General features: G+C 41.3%; 2 protein-coding genes across 2 annotated transcripts; both read right to left on the bottom strand.

The window, feature by feature from the left end:
- Nucleotides 1–344: 344 nt before the first annotated feature.
- LOC124922410 lies at nt 345–2,246 on the bottom strand. Its single transcript, XM_047463144.1, has 3 exons — nt 1,599–2,246; nt 1,083–1,523; nt 345–818 (listed from the first exon to the last, which is right to left on the bottom strand). The coding sequence occupies exons 1-3, from the start codon at nt 2,244–2,246 to the stop codon at nt 390–392; spliced, it is 1,518 nt and encodes a 505-aa protein (XP_047319100.1). The 3' UTR covers nt 345–389.
- Nucleotides 2,247–2,737: 491 nt separating this feature from the next.
- LOC124922294 (lipoxygenase 6, chloroplastic) lies at nt 2,738–6,227 on the bottom strand. The gene is made up of 7 exons (XM_047463031.1): nt 5,752–6,227; nt 5,372–5,649; nt 4,645–5,304; nt 4,458–4,565; nt 4,072–4,373; nt 3,733–3,999; nt 2,738–3,662 (listed from the first exon to the last, which is right to left on the bottom strand). The coding sequence occupies exons 1-7, from the start codon at nt 6,128–6,130 to the stop codon at nt 2,900–2,902; spliced, it is 2,757 nt and encodes a 918-aa protein (XP_047318987.1). The 5' UTR covers nt 6,131–6,227; the 3' UTR covers nt 2,738–2,899.
- Between the last annotated feature and the right edge of the window lie 14,416 nt (nt 6,228–20,643).

A 20,643-nucleotide genomic window follows, 5' to 3' on the forward strand; every position in this document is an offset into this window, starting at 1 on the left:
TACTTTCTAATATTGAGTGGATTTGATTTATTAGTATAATCGTTTCGAATTATCCATGGCTAGAGATGTTTCATAACTGGGTTAATCTGTAATCTTGTTGAAATGTTGTTAGTCAATCAACTTACTTGATTGGGAAGTGGGAAGTTGAGCATATGCTGTTGTTCTATTGTGTTGACATAATTTTGGTTAATATCTTCTATATGGAATGTGTAATAATAACTCTTATCCAATTGTAAGTTTGTACAAATTTCTCAATATGGTACTTATATATTATTATTGTACATAAAGCAATCTTCACAAAATAATAATAGTTTTGATCCCAAACATTAAAGCTTTGGCAAGGGTTGAAAACCAAAACAAATGGATGACAATTTCATTCATCTATCCATTCATTCACTTGCAGAGATGAGGGTCTTACCAAGAACAAAGAGCACAAGTGACAGTTCAGTAAAGAAGATGGTGTTGATCAGACCACGATCAACCGTCCATCCAAAGATGGTGATTCCTCCTGGGTTTGTCTGTAAGTATAACACAAAAGCTTGTCTTTTATGGTAAGATGTCATATGAGAAGCCGAGTGTTGAGAACCATTAACTGAATCCTCCATATCACTGTCGGATGAATCGCTCTCCATCGAATTGACTCTGTCTAAACTCCCATTACTGTTTGAAACTCTTAATTGTTCGTTGTTGTTGACATTACATGTTACACTCGCATGCCATTTGCTAGCCAGTGCTGCTATCCCTTGTGCTCTATGCGATATTTTTGCTGCAGCATTTAAGCAGAGAATCGTTCCCACTACCTGAACAACTGAAGAAACCTGGTATGGACAAACAAAACTCAATTTAGTCAACTTGCTAAAAAATTACAATAGAATTCAAAATCTTGGCTTCCTATTACTGATTCAATAATGGGTTATTTGAATTAATCTGCATCTAATAAATATCTTTCAACCCAATAATTAATTACAATTTCAGAAAGGGTAAAATGGTCAAACTCCAAATGGTCAAAGTAGCTTAATTTCTTTCTTTAACTTACATTGAATAAAGGGTTATTTGAATTTACTTTGGAGATGCAAACTTACAGCAAAATCACCACCATTGATGAGATTAACATTTCCAGTATATCCAGTTGTTTGGAAAAGAGTAATGAATTGGCTTGCAGTGACAACCCAGAAGATCAAAAGAAGATAAATTCGGAATCTATGGCTGATCTTGGATAGGTAATGTCGTAGACGACTGTGTTCTTCTATATAAACCATTACATTTGAATGTCTCTCCATAAACTTTCCATAATCATCAAAGTGTATGATTTGAAGATTGCAGACCAGATGGAAGATTACACATGCTGTTAGATAGATTGCAGAAACGTAAGTCCACGACGCGACTAAACCAGATAGAATCAGAAAACGAACCAGCTTCGATTCGCTAAAATTATGTTGCTGGTATGAAACACGAACGACCTCACGTACTGTCTTGAGAACTAAACACGGTATTACCCAGAAAATAATGGAGCTGATTGAATCCTGATAATTACCCATGATTAAAAGAGAAATTCATTTCTGATGAGCAATTTTTTGTGTGAAAAGTCTTTTGCTTACTCGAATTTTCTGAATGTATTCATCTTGGAAACGGCATGCTTGTCCACTGTAACGATCAACGAAGAGGAATTTCCTAATGCCGTATTTGCGTAGATTGTAGGAAAGACAGAGTAGAGAGATGGCGGCTAAACATGCTTGAAAGATAACAATGGAGATCTCGAAGTCTCTGTTTTGGAAAGATTCACATCCATCGCAGTTAAATAGGTCAATCATGATTACAGGAAATGAAACGCCAAATAGAAGGAAAACGACCCATGAAAGAAGACAAGTTTGAATTGAAGGCTGATTGAAACCCAGAAAAGATATGATCCGTTCAAGCTGACAGAGGGTTTTGTCTACATCGTCTGTGTCGAAATCTTCAATCTTTTCGATTCTGGTTGGTGGGTTTTCAGGCATCTGGTCTGTTGAACTGAGAAGAGGGATTTGGGTATCTGTCGGCAGATCTGTCATCGTCTGAAATCTGAATGAATTGAATAGAAAAGATTCTGAATGAAGAGAAATAATGGTTGGTGAAGTGAAATGGAAGGAAAGGATTAAACTTATTGAAGAATTAATATTAGTATGTGTATTCATGAAGAGACAAGATCCAGTCCCGTGACTAGGTAATAAAGAAATGATCATAGAAGAAGAAGTTGACACACATGTCATATGACGATTGATCTCACGCTTCACTCATTCAAGAAGATGATGAAGAAGAAGAAGATCGTGGCTACCGCATTTCTGTTTTTCTCAGTCTCATAAAGATTTTACTGCTACTATCATTATCAATCATTATTCTACTACATCATTCATGATGACCATAGTAAAACTGTCGGATAAAGAATCTGTCTTTTGATTAAATTTTGTTCTAAGTGTATTCACATGAGATATTTAAATTGAAAAGTGTTTTCAAACTAATCATTTACACTTAAAAACAGATCACATGTTAACTTGCCATTGAAGTGAGAGTTTGTGAGAGGTAGTGGCAAACATCACTATTAATATTTCTCTATATCTTGTTCATAAAACTAAGATGAAAAAAGAAATCTCTTCTATCAGGTGAATTTGAACCAGATTATGAAGTTCTGAAAATTTATTAGATAAAAAAGATCAGATCTTTCGAATAATCAATACTAATGGAAACCAAAGAATCCTTTCAATTGGTTAAAGTAGCTAATACCTTATTATATTTCAACTATGCATCTCCAACTACATTTGGTTCTTCAACAATCTGCCTACAAACAACAAGCTACAACCAGACAAATACAAAATAATGGTTCTAGTCCATCATGTCTATTTTACATAACCCGAACATAATATAACTAGATCGAAATACTATTAGGGATACCACGGCCAGTCACACCCGGGCCAGACGAGGGAAGAAGCAGCTCGTATGGTGGGATGCCAGCACCAGTTCGGTTTTTAAGCCGAACATCCTTATTCCTCTTCTTTATAATCTCTTCAATACCCTTAAGTTTATTATCAAATTTCTCAAAGATTTCCAACACTTTTTCGTCGTTGATGAAATATCTCTGAAGACGGTACAGCTGTGATATGTATTCCTCATCGGCCGAGTGAGTTGACAATGTGTCTTGTACAGCCATCACCTTTGTTGCCTGAAGTTGAGTTGGCAATGACGAAAGAAAAGTACTTTGTGGGCTATGCATGAATTTCTCATACCCTGGATCCGTTTCTAAAGGGATGTGTTTTCTCATGAGTGTAGGACGGTTTGGCATGTACCCACCAAACGGGTATTGCCCGAAATTTATGGCTGCATGCTGGCCCGAAGCAATCCAGATCATGGTTGTTAGAATCCCGCTTAAGTCCTCTTTGGTTTTGAGTTTTGGCCACCACTTCTCATTCTTCTTCTCGGGATGTCCCTTGTTCTTGATCTCGTTCCACCACGCTTGTAGCTCGACGTCAGAAGCTACTGATGATTCAGACTCGGAATACCAATGATCAACGTAAGATTCCACCATCTCTTTTATCGCAGCCCATATTAAGATCCCATCAGCTGCGTAAGGATAGTCTTCGATCACAAGTTTCACACCACCTGGCATTGAAGGTTCCTCAACAGCCATCCCCCTGAAACCGTCAACAACATTCATAACAAAGATCGACGATCAATTATACAGCGATCAAATAGAATGAATACCTTCGAATTAAATCAGCTGGAAGTCCTTCCATGTCAAACCGCCAATTGCTCTTGTAAGCTGCCGAGCTTACTTCCATACAATACTTTCCAGGACTAAAACTAGCCTCGATTATTCCTCCACCGTTTATTAAACTCTGCCTCGCGAGAGCATTGATTTCCAATGTGTAACGCATATGAGGATGAAGAAGCTTAAAGATGGGATGCATACAACTAAGCTGTCTATGTGTTGCAATTATGTATGGTTCCATACAAGCATGAGTCCTCAGCCTATCATTTTCAAACACATAATCAAATCATTGAATCGAAAAAAAGAAAAGGCTGAAAAAATTAGAATCTTACCAATGATTGACTAATTGATGAACTCCAGCATCATTGGAGCAAACATGAGCTTTAGAAAGCTTCCAAATCCAGTAAGCTGTCGCATCATGTCCATGGGTGTAAACCTGTTTATTTCGTTGGGAAGATGGAGTTGGTGGGAGCGAAAGCTCGATAATAATTGGCCTTAAAAGCCCAGTTCGAGTATGAAAAAATATAGTCCTAGTGGCGTATGATTTTCTCCCTGGTAATGAATTTATCTTCTCTATGAATGGTAACATCATGTCATGATAATCCAGTATAAACAATCGCTTATTCTCCATTGCCTTCAAAAATAAAATCTTTTGTCACTTAACATTATCAAGGCGTTCTCTTAATAGGAATCGAAAGCTCGAAAGTAAAAACAGAACCTCTTCAAAACTCATTCCATGCAGTTCTTCTACTATCATCCCTTTAGTTATAGCAGATTCTGGTGGACCATATATTGCAGGGTCTAATTTGCTGACAATAGGAAATTCCTGGAAAACAAGAGAAACCTTTAGTAATTCAATAACAAAAAGATTCAATTTCTAACACAAACTTACAGAATTTACTAACCCTAAGTAATTCAATATTAACCGGGTTAACTCCTGCTAAAGCTTGACGAGAAAATTCAATATCCCTTAGCCAAGCAAATCTATCTCTTTTAATAATAGCAGGAACTTCATATTTCAACAACTTCTGTCCAACTGATAGAATCTGACTAAACAAATTGGTTAAAGATTGCATCTGCATTCCTCCTTCTTTAAGTTCATCATCTTTCAAGATCACACCATCAATGTATAACTTATCAATTTCAGAGAAACATGTAAAAGGGGTATCTGAACTTGATAGTGTAGCTGCAATTAATGGAATCAAATTATGTAGTAAAGCTTTCAATCTTCCAGCAGAGAATGTATTCTGTTTAATCTCTTCAAATGTTTCGTCTCTTGGAACATAAACAGGATTAGGCTTTTCGATTCTTGTTTCCGAAAATGGATCTGTTCTTGTTGGAGGTCTACCAGTTCGACATCTCCTAGGATAAGGCATATCTAAGCCTTCCATAACCGGTCTGGCTAATTCCTCTGATTTGTCTGGATTACCCAAATCGTTATAAGGTGCGTAATCGTAGATTCGTTCGTGTTGCTTTCTGTTTCCTTTACCGTTTCCTTGAACACTCAGAAGATCTTCATGTCGAAGATCCTTTATCCCTGGAGGGGTTTGTGATGGTAAATACGCCTGTTCATAAAGGAGTCAGTTCATGAATTGAGACAATGTAAACAAGGAAAGGAATTTATCTAATTACATTGTTTTCGAAAATGATTCTGCTTTCTGGATTATCTTGTCTAGAATGAACCCATGTATTTGCTGTGAAATGTATGGGTGCTTGTTGAAAGCCATGAACAATGATCTCAAGCAAGTAGAACTCTTTTCCAAGGAAATTGGTGATGAGAACGGCGGCCGGAATTCCAAAATCGTAAGGTACGGTGAAGTTTGCATAGTATTCTACTATATTTGGATTCTCCGGCTTCTTTGGCGGCCAACCCTTCACCGATGACTTTACTGTTTTCCCTGACATGGTTTCTGAGGCAAGATCAAGATTCAAGATCATAGAGAGAAAACCCATGTCAGAATCTCATCAATATTCTCATAAAGTAAAAATTTTTATTAAGTGATTCAACTAACCGGGATCTATTTCATGACTAACGAGCTGGATCGAGATGCCCTGACCGATCCCATTGATGACAGTATCCCATTTATCCTCTATCTTCTCATTGATCTTCTCCTTCGTCTTCTTCCTTATAGTGATCACTGCCCTAACTTCAATACCCTTGCCGCTTTTTGAGATCGAGCCGTTGAATGAATCTTTAGCCACCGCCTCCAATGAGGAAGATTCGGAGGTTTTGTTGTCTCCTCGGCTAATCACTGATGTCACAAGTAGGAAACGCCGGTTGGAGTTTCTCCATTTAACAGCAACGTGATCCCCATTACAAAGATCGATACTTTTGGCCGGAAAGTTACAGATGGTGGCGGAAACGACTGGTTTTCCGGGTGCTAGAAACATGTTGGATGAACCGATAGCAGAGAGTAAAGCTCAGAGTCAACTAGGAAAACTTTCTTCTTCTTCTTCAAACTTGTAAATATAATAAACAAAAACAAATATGATATCAATCATCCATTAAAATATATATATATTCATTAATAGAGAAACTGAGATCTTTAATCCATTCACAAAATCTATGAGAAAACTTTTAGATTCATTAATAATATTCCAATTATCAAACGAAAAAGATGATCTTTTTAGAGCAAACCCATTACGTTTTAGCATGCTGCAAAGCAGATTACTTTAGAGAGAGAAAGAGAGGATGATCATGAAATATTAATGGGGTGAATCACTATTGACGGACGCTAGTTGCTGGCTGGTGGGCACTGGGCAGCGACTGTGATTGACCACAACGCAGCTGACAGCAATTCATAAATAGAAACAAGAACGTGCGAATTCATAGAGTTAAAAAAAAAAAAAAAAAAACATATACAATTCATAATGTTATGTAAAGTGACAATTCATAATCTATCTATATGTCAAAATAATGAGATAAAAATCAAGAAATGATATATTTAACATAACATTCAAATAAAATATTAGTTTCTCTTTATTAAATATATATCTAAGATATCTCCAACCCACATGTAAACTCATCTCCATAATAAGTTTTAGTTTTCCAAACTCAAATTTGCAGAAACATTTTTTACATACTCAAAAGTTTTTAAAACTTTCATTTCAATTCTTTAATTTGTTTTTAATTAATTTACATAACTTATTTATATTTTAATTTTTTTACATATTTTATTTATTTATATTTTAATTTATTTATATTTTAATTTATTTATATTTTACTTTATTTATATGTTTAATTCATAATAATTTTAATTTGTTTATGTTAGGATCTAGGTCGCCGCTGGTGGACCGGGGGTTGGACCGGTTAGCGGTTCTCACTCGTAGGGTGGTGGTTAATCCGGTTAGAGATTAACACCGGGGTTTCAATACTACACAACCTGTCACAAACCCTTGAACTAGGTTCAAGCGCGGAAGAGGTTTGCTTTCAAGTTGAAGCGATACACGTGTATGATAGGCGGAGTCGGTTTCGGATGATGGGGATTTGAAGAATGGTGGGTCGGTTTCGGCAATCTGGATACTTGGTGTGGTTAATGTAAATTCGGTTCTGAGCGGTATTGTTAGATTAGTCGGTTATGTAATGAAGCCAACAGAAAGTAAGTAACACAACAGATTTTATGGATGTTCGGAGATAAAACTCCTACGTCACCCCTTCCTCTCGAAACCGCGAGAAGGATATTCACTAAGGAATACAAATACAATCCGATCGAGACTTATTTCCTGCTCGATAACACTCTTACAATTTACACCGAAATTGTAACACACTCTTAGAATTCAGCACTTAGGCTTTCTTAGAATGCCACACTGTTATCACTTGTAGTAAATGCACTTAGCTCTTGTTATCCCAATGTTTGTCTCACTTAATGACTCTTAGTAACTGCTCAAAATCCCACATTTACTCTTCTGCAACTGCCTCCTTTTATAGGTGAAATATGCCAACGGTCATATTTCAAAGCCTTGAATCTGATTGGCTGATCAGAGATGCAGTGATTCAGTGTCTCAGACCTGCGGTCTTCTCCTCAGACCTGACGGTCAATCTCAGACCTGGCATCCTGTTTCAGACCTGCCGGTCTGTAAAGCAAACCTGCTGGGTTTGTCTTTTACTCAATGTAGGCACTGTCTGCTTGGACAGTTGTCTGTACTTTGAAGATTTCCTTTCTGGCTTATCCCGAAGTAGAAGGATCCGGTAGTACTGTTTTTTTTGCAGCCTACAGTCTTTCCTCAGACTTGCATGGATATGGAAGTATTCAGTCTGTTCCTTTGGTATCATTCTCAACAGATACCCAAAGTGTCTTCTTGTACTAGTCGGCCTCTTGACTTGGCCTAGATTGGCCACTTGACTTGGCCGAATGTCTTTTGATAGTGAAGTAACCGGACTTCTTCCGGTTATGATTGCCTTGTGGATTGATCGGCTATATGATGGTTCCGGTTTTGAGCTTTGGCCGATCCTTCCTCTGTGCGGTCACGTGCCGAATACTTTTGATCGGTTTGGTAGCTTGACCGGTTCGGTTTCTTTAGTTGGTTCTCTTCTGTTTATCCGGTCCGGTTCCTTGTTCCTGCATAGGAAGTTTGTTTAAGTTAGGTTTATTTGAACCGGTATGAATTTATCTAACAATTTCTCCCTTTTTGATTATTTTATTTAAAATTATCAAAATCATGTAAGTTTGCAACCGTAGGCCGGTTGTTTTGTTTGGCCAGTTATTGAAAAAGACTTAGAGAATTTTCAAAAAAAAAAAATTTGAGGGAGGGGTTTGGAAGAATCTCTATCTTTTATCTAACAATTTCTCCCTTTTTGATTATTTTATTTAAAATTATCAAAACCAAGTAGAAGTGCAAAATAAGGCCGGTGTTCAAAAATAACTTGATATATATATTTATAGCTAACCGAGAAAGACAAAGCATAAATTCTTAAGACAAATAAGAAAAGGAAGGAGAGTCCCTATTCCGAGTCCGTGAATTCGTAAGCGCTCTTCTTTCTCTTCGGTGGTGGTGGCGGTTGCGGTTGAGAAGATCGTGGTCTTTTAGACCGGGACCGCAGCTGTTCTTCGACTTCGTCCTCTACTGGGTCGGCTTGCTGCGAGGTACCCGTCTCGACCAGTTCAGAGATTGTGTTGAGCGTCTCAACAATTCGAACTTTCTTACTAGCCGGCTTCTTTCTCTTCTTCGGTTCTGAGGCAGAGGCGGCCGGTGCTGAAACGGAGGCGGCCGCTTTCTTCTTTTTCTCGTGTTCCTTCGTAAATCCCGCCAGCCGTCGTTGCTCCGTTTCCAATCGTTCGGCATCCGCTGCGGCCTGTCTTGCTATTTTCTCAGCATACCCTGGATACATGATCTCAGCCCTTCGTATTCTCTCGGCCTCTACCTCTTCCTCGGTCAGCGGAGTCGCTCGCGGCGCCTCTTTGTCTCTGCTGACTTCGGCGTCCAGCCTTTCCTGGACTCTCTTAGCAACCAGAGCATCGACCTCTATAGCCGCGGCATCCGCGACTTCCTTAGCTTTCAGGATTTCGGCTATCTGCTCTGTAAGTGCCTTTACCTCGGACACGAGAGTCTTATTTGAATTTTCCAGTACCGAGACTCGTTCAATTGTCGGGTCAACCCGTTCGAAATCCTTCTTCAATTCCGAAGTGAGACCCTCCAGAGCTATAATATGATGAGCACAATTTTCTCGCTCACCGGCCTCTTCCCATAGTCCGGTGCTGAGTTGCTCCAGGCGTGCTTGATGTTGATCCACAACCTGTTTTGTCACATTGGCGAACTTTATGGCCGAGTCAAATATTTTATCGGCGCTATCCTTGAATGGCTGAAGCTTAGAGACGTTGTGTTCAACTATCCGGTCATCAATCATCTCTGATATTGATGCCTCAAATTTCTGAAGCCGGTCTTCCATTTGCCCTGACGTGGACACTTCAAATTTCTTGAGTTGTTCATCAATCCGCCCCGAAACGGATGCTTCAAACTCTTGGAGCCGGTCTTCAATCCATTCCTTAGGGGGAACTGAAATGGTGGCTGCCGGTGGTGGAGTAGGATGGGACTGCTCGGTTGGATCAGGATCGGCTCTCTCATCGGAGTCTGTTATTTCAACAACCTCAGTAGGTGTTTCTAATGTGACCGCCTCCTCCAAGTTCGTAACCGGGGCTTCTGTGATTGGTACCTCGGCATCTTCTAGAGTTTGTTCTTCAACAGTTTTTGAAGTTGGTATTTCAGCATTGTCCTGTATCGGTGTCTCAATGTCCCTCGGTGTCTCAGTGTCTTCTCTTGAGGTTGTTGACCAGTCAATTGGAAATTCTTCGATGACTGGAGCGGTATATACCGGTACTTCTTTCTGATTGCATATGGCTTCCAGCCGGTCTATTTCCTGCCGAATTTCCAGTTTGCCCTTTTCAAGCTTATCCAATACTCGCGGCGCTACTGTAGACACCGATCCCCCTTCGACATATTCTTCCTTAATCTTTCTGATACGCCTTCTTATCTGTCGAAGATGACTTCTCGGTATCAGTAGGCAAGTTCGGCTTTGTACCTCATGAATGGTATTGGATTTTGTGAGGCTTAAGATCATGGCCTCCACCTCCTCCAACCTGGCGAAGCAATCTTCTTGGTTTAAGTCCGTCATGATGTTCTTATAGTTCGTGTTGAAGCGGTGCTCATGCCACTCCAAGTATAAGCTTATAACGTCCTCATCCCGCCTGATGATGCCTTGAAAGATATTCTGGGCTAATCTTTCGGCCTCGGCCTCATCGGCTTCTTCCCTGCTGAGGCCTTCATCATTAGCACCTGTGTCAACCCCGTCCTCACCCTCGGTGGTTTCAGGATTTATGCTATGTTCGGCATTGTTTGGACTTTGAGCCGAAAGATCATCGTCATGGTCCGTTCTATTTTCGGTTCCCTCTGTGTCGGCTTCCTCATCGTCCCACTCCTCATCCTCTGTTTGTTGAGGTAGGTCTTCGAAAATTACTTTTTCTTTTCTCTTTCCTCCGGTGTTTTCTTTTGCCGGGGTATTTTTCTTTGCGGCTTTCTTCTTTCGGCCACATGTGGAACTGGAGACCGATTGCTTTCTTGGAAGAAAATGCCTTGATCGGATGATGCTGCGTTTTAGTATTCCAACACCGGGACCGACTTTGATCTTCAGATGTAAGAAGATCTTGCCGAGTTGTACGGCATACCCCCAAGACCTGTCTGAGTCCGGTCTCACCATTTCCATAAGGTTGCTGAAGACCGATCTTGCCCAGTTGATCTCTGTGCCTTCCATTAGACGAAAAATCATTCTGATTTTGTCTTTGGTCAGATTGCTGAAATTTCCTCCCCTTGCCAGTATCGCCCTGGCAAAAACGTCACACGCCGGGATGAGCTCCGGTTTCAGCAGTTGTTTCTTTCCGGATGTGGGAACCGGCTTGTTTGTTGCTGATACACGGCGGCAAGCCATCTTAAAAATGTCATCGTCCATCTCTGCTGTTGCGTCCATACCGGTAGTTGGGAGATGCAGACTTTCGGCCACTACAGCTTCGGTGATTTCTATTTGGGAGCCGCAAACCGTTGCGAGGATCCTGTCGTAGGAAATGGTTGCGGTTTTGAAGAACTCTTCGACCGCGTCCTTGTATATTACGTGGGGGCCGTCTAGTAGATATTCCAAACCGGTTTTAATCAATCGGTCAATTACTTCTTTTGCTTCGGCCGTTCCGTTCTGCCGAATCTCCTCGAAGTCCACTTGAGAGTATAGTTTGAACAACGCCGAATCTCGACCCATGTTTGAAGAGTTTGAAAATGAAAGAATTCGGCTTCAAAGGATTTTAGAAGTTTAGAGAGAGAAAGTGAATTTGTGTGAGAATGAAAAATATGACGAAGGCCCCCTTTTATAGGCACGGTTTGGAAGCCAAACCGTCCCATCATGAATGGGCGGGAGTTTTCCCTCCAAAATGAAAGGACATGGTTCCGTGCGAAACGGTGTGCGGTGTCTTTGAGCGGGAGTTTTTCCCTCCAAAACTTTGCCTATGTCATCGGTGACGCAATCTTTTCTTTGAGACCGAATGGCAGATCGGTTTCTAATAGTGTTTCAGATATTTTGATTGATCGGTGTTTAACAGTTTTAAGCAGATTTTATGAGACCGGATACGAACGATATTAAGCTGGTTATGTTAGATAGATACAAAGAGTAAAGAGAAGCGATCAAAACTGAAACGATATTTTATTAGAATGAAAACCGATAGGACGAAAGAAAGACATTTAAACGAAGGTGTTTAAGCAGTAAGCACCATTTTGGAATACTTTTCCACCACGGCATCTCTATCGAGAATATTTGAGGGGGATGCCGGTGTGCCCGGTCCAAAATCTGGCCGGTGCTTGAGAATCAACCTGCTGATGTGGGGTGCAAAGCCGAGACCCTTCTTGGTCCGCACCATTTTCCTCAAGATTTGAAACAGGACCGCTGCCCAATTAATGGGCGTGTGGTTGTAGATGTGGGTCATCATATTGTAGGTATTCTTTGAAAACCGCTGATTTACAGATTGGCACAGAATGGACCGAGTGACAATCTCAAGAAGTAGCTGAGTGCTACGACCGAGACGGGTCTTTAACCCATGGGTTTCCACCGTATCGAAGGTTCCTAAGCAGCGGAACACATAGTAGTATTCATCAGTGCCCTCCATGGCCGGAAAGTCAGAGAACCCTTCTTTGGGCAGATTGAAGAGGGTGGCAAATTCGGCTTCATCAAGCCGGAAGGTATGATTCCTTACAGTGGTTACAATGCGATCTCCCCAGTTGATGGCATTTCTGAAAAATTCCTTGACATCCTCAGTCAGTATGGGACCGGATTCGTCAAGGAAGGCTTGAAGACCGGTAACAATGAGACTTTCAAACATGTGTTTCTTTGGGTGGTCATAGTCCCATTCGGCCAAGCATGAGCCGAAGTCAACACTTAGAAAATTTCCCAAAGTTCGGCTTGGCATGATTATGATGTAGAGAGAGAGAGATTCAAGAGAAATACTAGTGATTGTGGATGTGAGAAAATGAAAGGAGGATGGCTCCTTATATAGAATCGTTTTTGGAGGGAAAATCTGTGCATTGATGGTCAATTTTGTTTTATTAAGGGAAGGAATCTTTTCCTTTCCAAAGTGCATTGGGAAGTGGCGGTTTGCGGATCTCGAGGTAAATGGTAGTTGAAAAGTGACCAGATTAGTTGGGAATTAAATATGCGGGTGGTTGAGAGTTATCTCATTAAATTGGATTATCTCATTGAATGCATTTAACACATAATGATATATATTAGATGGAGACCGAAAACTGTAGAGACAACACCGAAAATGACATACATAAATGATGAAGTTAAAGAAAGCACAACTAAAACCGAAGTGGACATGGGTGAGGCCGATATGGTCAGAGTTGAATAGATTAATGATGCATCCGGTACATGCAGCAAAACGACCGGATGCCAGACGAAGTGACTTAGCGAGGGGGGTTGAAGTTCCTCCTCCTCCATTCTCTTTCAAACCGACTATAGAAAGAGTCGGTCATTTCCCTAGTTAGCACCTGAGCCTGGTTCAGACCTTCGCCAGGACAAGTTGGAACACCGAGTTCCACCAAAAGGGTGCTCATTTGGGGAATGAGACCGACTGACTGGACGTTAATCATCCAAACTAAGGTGTCGAACAGCACCCGGGACCAGTTTACCGGTGTGCCAGTAATGATGGCGGCCATCATATTGAAACTTACCACGCAGTAGGTGTTAGTGACATCTCTTCCAAAGATGCCCCTTCCTAACACATCATTGAGGAGCTGGTACTGAGCCCTCAAGAGAGATTTAGAACCATGATCATTGACAGGTTCATCCGACCGGGCAAAGGCTAGGGATACCTCAGCCTTAATGTCTGCAGGAGGATTGAGATCTGTGATCCCTTGCTTGGGCAGACTGAAACACCGACCAAAGTCCTGCTCGGTGAAGTCGAAAATTACCCCCCCAACTTTGGATTGGATGTGGGTCTCAAAATGGGGTGTTCCCCGGAATACTCTGGCATTGTAGTAGAATTCCATAACGGATGCAGGGTAGATGATTTGCTTATCATCCAGAAAATACTGGAGACCAGTATCTTCTAACTTCTTAATCATCCGATACACTTCATAGTGTTCGGTACCGGTACAGGATTCAAAATCTACTTGGAGGATGTTTGGGAATTGAGACATGGTTAGTTTGCCTTAGTGAGAGAGTATTCTTGTGACTTGTGAGTTTTGTGGTGAGTGTTTCCCTCTCTTAAATACTAGTTTAGGGGCTAACCTATTGTCCAGGCATTAAATGGAATGACATGTATTAACTGCAGGATAAAAGGTTTTTCACCAAAATGGGTATGTTTGCAGTCTAGGTGTCGGTCATAGGCCTGAACCATGAAAGATATCAAAAGATCTTCACGTCTTTTTAGGCGCGACCAGTTTTCTTTGAAAAGGCAACATTTCAGAACAGACATCTACAAACATTGGTAGTTGTTCCACATCTGTGAAATTCAAATAATCTGGGATGACCTGCTTCAGAACCGGTCAGTCATCAGTTGTTCATCCCGATGCGGTTAGCTGGTGTTTCCACCAAGTAGCCGGTCGGTTTACTCTGTCTGATGAGCTGGGCGGTTCTTCCATAGGCATCTTGAGAATTCAAAGATCAGCAGCTTAAGAAGAACTACCTGTTTTATCTGTCGAAGCCGGTTTTCCTTTTAAGTATCCTTAGGAAGGATCTGACTGATGTCGGTTAAACCGAGAGTAAGTCTAAATTGAGAGAACTTAGCTTCCTGTAGAGGCTTTGTGAAGATATCGGCTACTTGTTGGTCGGTGGGTACGTATTCCAGCCGGATATGCTTCAGCGTGACATGCTCTCGAATGAAATGATGCCTTATGTCGATGTGCTTGGTTCTGGAATGGAGAACCGGGTTGTATGTAATCGCAATGGCACTTGTGTTGTCACAGAAAATTGGGGACTCTTCGGCTGTAATACCGAAATCCTTCAGCTGCTGTTGGATCCAGAGAAGTTGAGAACAGCAACTTCCGGCCGCCAAGTATTCAGCTTCTGCGGTTGATGTAGCCACGGATGTCTGCTTCTTGCTATGCCATGATACCAGTCGGTCACCAAGGAACTGACATGTTCCGCTGGTGCTCTTTCTGTCAATCTTGCAGCCTGCATAGTCTGCGTCTGAGTAGCTCGTTAGATTGAATGATGAGTCCTTTGGGTACCACAGACCGACATCAGGTGTGCCCTTTAGATACTTCAGTATCCTCTTTGCGGCTGTGTAATGGGATTGCTTTGGATTTGCTTGAAATCTCCCACATACGCCAACTGCAAACAGGATGTCCGGTCTACTTGCTGTCAGATATAGCAGGGAACCGATCATGCCCCGGTATGCAATCTGATCTACTGATTGCCCTTCATCATCTCTGTCCAATTTAATGGATGAACTCATTGGAGTGGCCGCCGAGGAGCAGGTGTCCATACCGAATTTCTTTAGAAGCTCCTTGGTATATTTCGGTTGACTGATGAATGTTCCTTCCTTGAGTTGCTTAACCTGAAGACCTAGGAAGAAACTTAATTCTCCCATCATACTCATTTCAAATTTGTCAGTCATCATTTTTGAAAATTTGTCACAAAGCTTGGGGTCAGTGGAACCAAAAATAATATCATCTACATAGATTTGAACAAGTAGGATATGTTCCTTCTTTTCAAATTTGAACAAGGTCTTATCCACTGAACCGATGGTGAAATCATGCTCTAATAGGAATGCGGTTAGTGTATCATACCAGGCTCTTGGTGCTTGCTTTAGACCGTATAAAGCTTTGTTTAGCCGGTATACATGGTTTGGAAGTGCAGCATTTTTGAAGCCGGGTGGCTGTTCAACGTACACTTCTTCACGTATATCACCGTTCAGAAATGCACTTTTAACATCCATTTGAAAAACTTTGAAATTTTTGAAAGCAGCAAATGCAAGAAAAATCCTAATGGCTTCAATCCTGGCTACAGGAGCAAATGACTCTTCAAAGTCAATGCCTTCTTCCTGTTTGTAGCCTTGAGCCACTAATCTGGCTTTGTTCCTCGTGACCAAACCGTCCTCATTGAGTTTGTTTCTGAATACCCATCTTGTTCCTATGACCGATTTATCTTTCGGTCTGGGAACTAAGTACCAGACTTTACTACTCTCGAACTGGTTTAGCTCTTCTTGCATTCCTAAGATCCAATCCGGATCTGACAATGCTTCATCTATTCTTTTCGGTTCAATCTGGGATATAAAAGCAGAGTTAAAATATCCTTCCAGAAGTTGACTCCTAGTTCGAACAGGTTCTGAAGGGTCACCTATAATTTGCTCAGGAGGATGTTTACTATTTCTTCTGAGATTCAGTTCAAGGGTGTCTACCAAGTTACCGTTTAATTGATCAAGGCTAGACATGTCGGTAGGCTGACCAAGATTGTCAGACCGACCGGCTTCCTCGGGTTGGACCGAAGTGTCAGCTTCCTGCTGTGAAACAGCTTGATCCGGCTGGGTATCAATATTACCCATTAGATCATGGACAAATCCCCTGAAGACCGGGGTCTCATCGTCGCTATCAGAATGAATATCGTTGTTTTCCAGTCTGTTGTGTAGATCAAAGCATGAAGCAGTGTTGCTTTCAACCGATTCATCGAAAACAACGTGAATTGTTTCCTCCATGGTTGCAGTTCTATTGTTATATACTCTATATGCTTTACTTACTGACGAGTATCCTAGCATAATGCCGGTGTCGGTCTTTGCATCAAAAGCAGTGAGTTGAGTTTTACCATTATTATGAATATAACATTTACAGCCGAAAATCCTGAGGTATTTAAGTTTAGGAACTCTGTTAAAATAAACCTCATATGGTGTTTTGTTGTGAAATCTGTTAATCAAAGACCGATTTTGTGTATGGCATGCAGTGTTGATAGCTTCAGCCCAATATTTCTGAGCAATGCCGGAGTCGGCTATCATGGACCGTGCGGCTTCCTTGAGAGTCCGGTTTCTTCTCTCGGCCAGGCCATTTTGTTGAGGAGTCCTAGCACTAGACAACTCGTGTCTAATGCCGGATTCATCAAGATATGCAGTTAATGTGCTATTAGTAAATTCGGTACCTCTATCGCTTCGAATGCAATTTATACGAGTTAATTTTTCATTTTGCAAACGCTTAAGGAGGTTGATTAGGTTTGATACCGTTTCACGTTTAGATGGTAAAAATATTACCCATGTATATCTAGAGTAATCATCAATAACTACCATGGTGTAAAGCATACCTCCTAGGCTTATGACCTGAATTGGTCCAAATAAATCCATGTGAAGAAGATCTAGACATCGGCTAGATTGGAGATTTCCTTTGCTCTTAAACGATGACCTAGTTTGTTTACCCATCTGGCATGCTGAACAAACCTTATCCTGGTTAAATACTATATCTGGGATGCCTTCCACTAATTTCTTACCACGAATGTAGTTTAAGGTTTTCATGTTTAGGTGGTTTAGTCTTTTGTGCCATAGCCAGGTTTGATCAGTTTTAGCTATCATGCATATAGGGTGTTCTACTCTAGTTTTCCAGTCTACCTTGTAGATGTTACCTATCCTATTTCCGGTTAGTAGCACTATCCCTTGAGAGTTCTTAACTAAGCATGCATGTTTAAGGAATTCTACTGTGTATCCGGCATCACACATCTGACTAATGCTAAGTAGATTAAAACGTAGGTTTTCAACTAGAAGTACATTGTCAATAGTTAGGTTACCATGGACAATCTTACCCTTGCCCACGGTTTTACCTTTAGAGTTGTCACCGAAAGTGATAGGAGCACCGGTTACTGATCTAATGTCGGTTAGCAGATTGCTATTTCCGGTCATGTGTCTGGAGCAACCGCTGTCCAAGAACCATTCGGAGTTTCCTAGCCGTTTCTTTGGATCCTGCAAAAAGTACATATTTACAACTATTTGGTACCCACATTTACTTGGGTCCACATGCGATTAGTCCCTTAGGTACCCAAACCTTGATAAATCGAACGGTCTTCTTTGCTAAAGTTTCAACTGTTCTCCTCACACTTGGTCTGGTGTATTTCGGTTTCCCTACAGATGACCTAAATGATGGTGGTCTTTGGTTTGATGATCTATAGTTTGATCTTCGTGGTTCAGGGAAATCTTTCTTATATTTGAGGATTTCTGCTTTCCTTTTCTCAAGGTCAAGCCATGAATCGGTTGGCCCAACATAGTTATACTTTGTCTTTTCTTCCCTATAATACGCGGTCTCCTCTTCTTCAGCTGTACAGGTGCTCTTAAGGAATTTTATAAAGGGAAGGTTTCCTTTTGTAAGCTTCGCTTTCCATATGGATTTTCGGTTTTTAGATCTGTTCTCTGTGTATCCTAGGCCATTCTTACAACGTGGATGCCTGTATTCTTTATTCAGGTTCTTTACTATATCGCTAGATCTCCTATAGGCGGCCATCGTATACTGAAATCTGGCATTCTCTTTCTCGGTTAGGTCTCTAGTCGGCTCACTAGGTTGTTCGATCTTAAGGTCTAATTCGGTTTCTAGGGTATGAGTATCATCAGGTTGTATGGCTTCCGGTTCGGTTATGATGGGTACCTCTGGTTCTACTGGGATAGGTACTATGGGATCGGTTTTGATGTTGAGGTGCTTAGGTAACATGGTCAATAGGTTCTTATATTCTTCTACCATGTCATTCAATGTTTCATATAACTCATCTTTAGTAAATTCATCACAAGGAGAGTCAAATACCTGTTCCTCATTTGCCATGAGACATGTGAGGTCATCGTCACTGTCACTGTGAGCCCATAGGCTTCCTCCATCATCGGCTATCAGTGCTTTCGGTACTTCACTTCCTTCACCGGTTTGTTGATAGTTGTTCCGGTTATTTTGGTAGTCTGGTTTCTGTGTATCTCTCCTTGGTTTCCTGCATTCCCACTTAAAATGTCCCATACAGTTACAGTTATAGCATCTTATATTGGATTTGTCACCATAGTAGTTATTTGTCGGTTGGCTCCTTTTCATGAACCTCCCAAACTTCTGTGCAAGCATTGCCATGGCGTCCTCAGTAAACTGTTCGGCGGTTCTGATCGGTGCAGGTGCAGGAATCGGTACCGGTGCAGATGTAGATATAGGAGCAGGAACAGGTGCAGCCGGTTCCGTAGATGTGAACAGTGCTCTGGTTGACGTTGAGGCCGAGACTTCCTCTTCAGTTCTGGAATTCATCTCGAACTCATATGCCTTAAGATCTTCGAATACATCGTATAATTTCATCTTACGTAGGCTATTTGATTCTCTCATGACCATCGTCTTTATATCCAAAGCACTCGGAAGAGATCTCAAAACCTTCATGATGACCTCTTTGTTGTCGTACTTTTTGCCCAGATTTGCTAACTCATCTAACACACCAGTGAACCGGTCGCTGTATTCCTTCATCGTTTCTCCTGGTTTCATTTTGATGCTTTCAAACCTTTGTGTGGCCACCATTATTTTGTTCTCCTTTGTTCTTTCATTTCCCTCAAAGATCTGGATGACCGTGTTCCAAGTCTCCTTCGCGGTTTTGCAATCTCTGATCTTGCAGTATGTATTTCTGTCCACGCTGTTGGAGATCCGGTTTCTTGCATGGTTGTCCAGATTGTTCCTTCTCCTATCTTCAGCCGTCCATTATTTTCTATCTTTATCAATGATTATCGGTCCTTCGGTCAGAATGGATTCCATTTCATCATCCAAGGTGACTAGATGTAGATGCATGCGTGCCTTCCAGTTGGCAAAGTCATCACCTTCTAGCATTGGAGGCCTATCTTGATACATGTTTGCTTGAGTATTGAAACTAACTGCTCTGATACCAATTGTTAGGATCTAGGTCGCCGCTGGTGGACCGGGGGTTGGACCGGTTAGCGGTTCTCACTCGTAGGGTGGTGGTTAATCCGGTTAGAGATTAACACCGGGGTTTCAATACTACACAACCTGTCACAAACCCTTGAACTAGGTTCAAGCGCGGAAGAGGTTTGCTTTCAAGTTGAAGCGGTACACGTGTATGATAGGCGGAGTCGGTTTCGGATGATGGGGATTTGAAGAATGGTGGGTCGGTTTCGGCAATCTGGATACTTGGTGTGGTTAATGTAAATTCGGTTCTGAGCGGTATTGTTAGATTAGTCGGTTATGTAATGAAGCCAACAGAAAGTAAGTAACACAACAGATTTTATGGATGTTCGGAGATAAAACTCCTACGTCACCCCTTCCTCTCGAAACCGCGAGAAGGATATTCACTAAGGAATACAAATACAATCCGATCGAGACTTATTTCCTGCTCGATAACACTCTTACAATTTACACCGAAATTGTAACACACTCTTAGAATTCAGCACTTAGGCTTTCTTAGAATGCCACACTGTTATCACTTGTAGTAAATGCACTTAGCTCTTGTTATCCCAATGTTTGTCTCACTTAATGACTCTTAGTAACTGCTCAAAATCCCACATTTACTCTTCTGCAACTGCCTCCTTTTATAGGTGAAATATGCCAACGGTCATATTTCAAAGCCTTGAATCTGATTGGCTGATCAGAGATGCAGTGATTCAGTGTCTCAGACCTGCGGTCTTCTCCTCAGACCTGACGGTCAATCTCAGACCTGGCATCCTGTTTCAGACCTGCCGGTCTGTAAAGCAAACCTGCTGGGTTTGTCTTTTACTCAATGTAGGCACTGTCTGCTTGGACAGTTGTCTGTACTTTGAAGATTTCCTTTCTGGCTTATCCCGAAGTAGAAGGATCCGGTAGTACTGTTTTTTCTGCAGCCTACAGTCTTTCCTCAGACTTGCATGGATATGGAAGTATTCAGTCTGTTCCTTTGGTATCATTCTCAACAGATACCCAAAGTGTCTTCTTGTACTAGTCGGCCTCTTGACTTGGCCTAGATT

The sequence above is a fragment of the Impatiens glandulifera genome, chromosome 1 (assembly GCF_907164915.1).
Source record: "Impatiens glandulifera chromosome 1, dImpGla2.1, whole genome shotgun sequence".
Taxonomy (NCBI): domain Eukaryota; kingdom Viridiplantae; phylum Streptophyta; class Magnoliopsida; order Ericales; family Balsaminaceae; genus Impatiens; species Impatiens glandulifera.

Excerpts from the sequence above, each read along its gene's own strand:
- LOC124922410 (XM_047463144.1), bottom strand. The coding sequence starts at position 2,246 with ATGACATGTGTGTCAACTTCTTCTTCTATGATCATTTCTTTATTACCT. Across the intron at positions 1,524-1,598 it reads AATACATTCAGAAAATTCGA|GATTCAATCAGCTCCATTAT; the intron begins GTAAGCAAAAGA and ends GGTAATTATCAG. Across the intron at positions 819-1,082 it reads TCAATGGTGGTGATTTTGCT|GTTTCTTCAGTTGTTCAGGT; the intron begins GTAAGTTTGCAT and ends TGTCCATACCAG.
- LOC124922294 (XM_047463031.1), bottom strand. The coding sequence starts at position 6,130 with ATGTTTCTAGCACCCGGAAAACCAGTCGTTTCCGCCACCATCTGTAAC. Across the intron at positions 5,305-5,371 it reads GAATCATTTTCGAAAACAAT|GCGTATTTACCATCACAAAC; the intron begins GTAATTAGATAA and ends CTTTATGAACAG. Across the intron at positions 4,566-4,644 it reads TTAATATTGAATTACTTAGG|GAATTTCCTATTGTCAGCAA; the intron begins GTTAGTAAATTC and ends CTTGTTTTCCAG.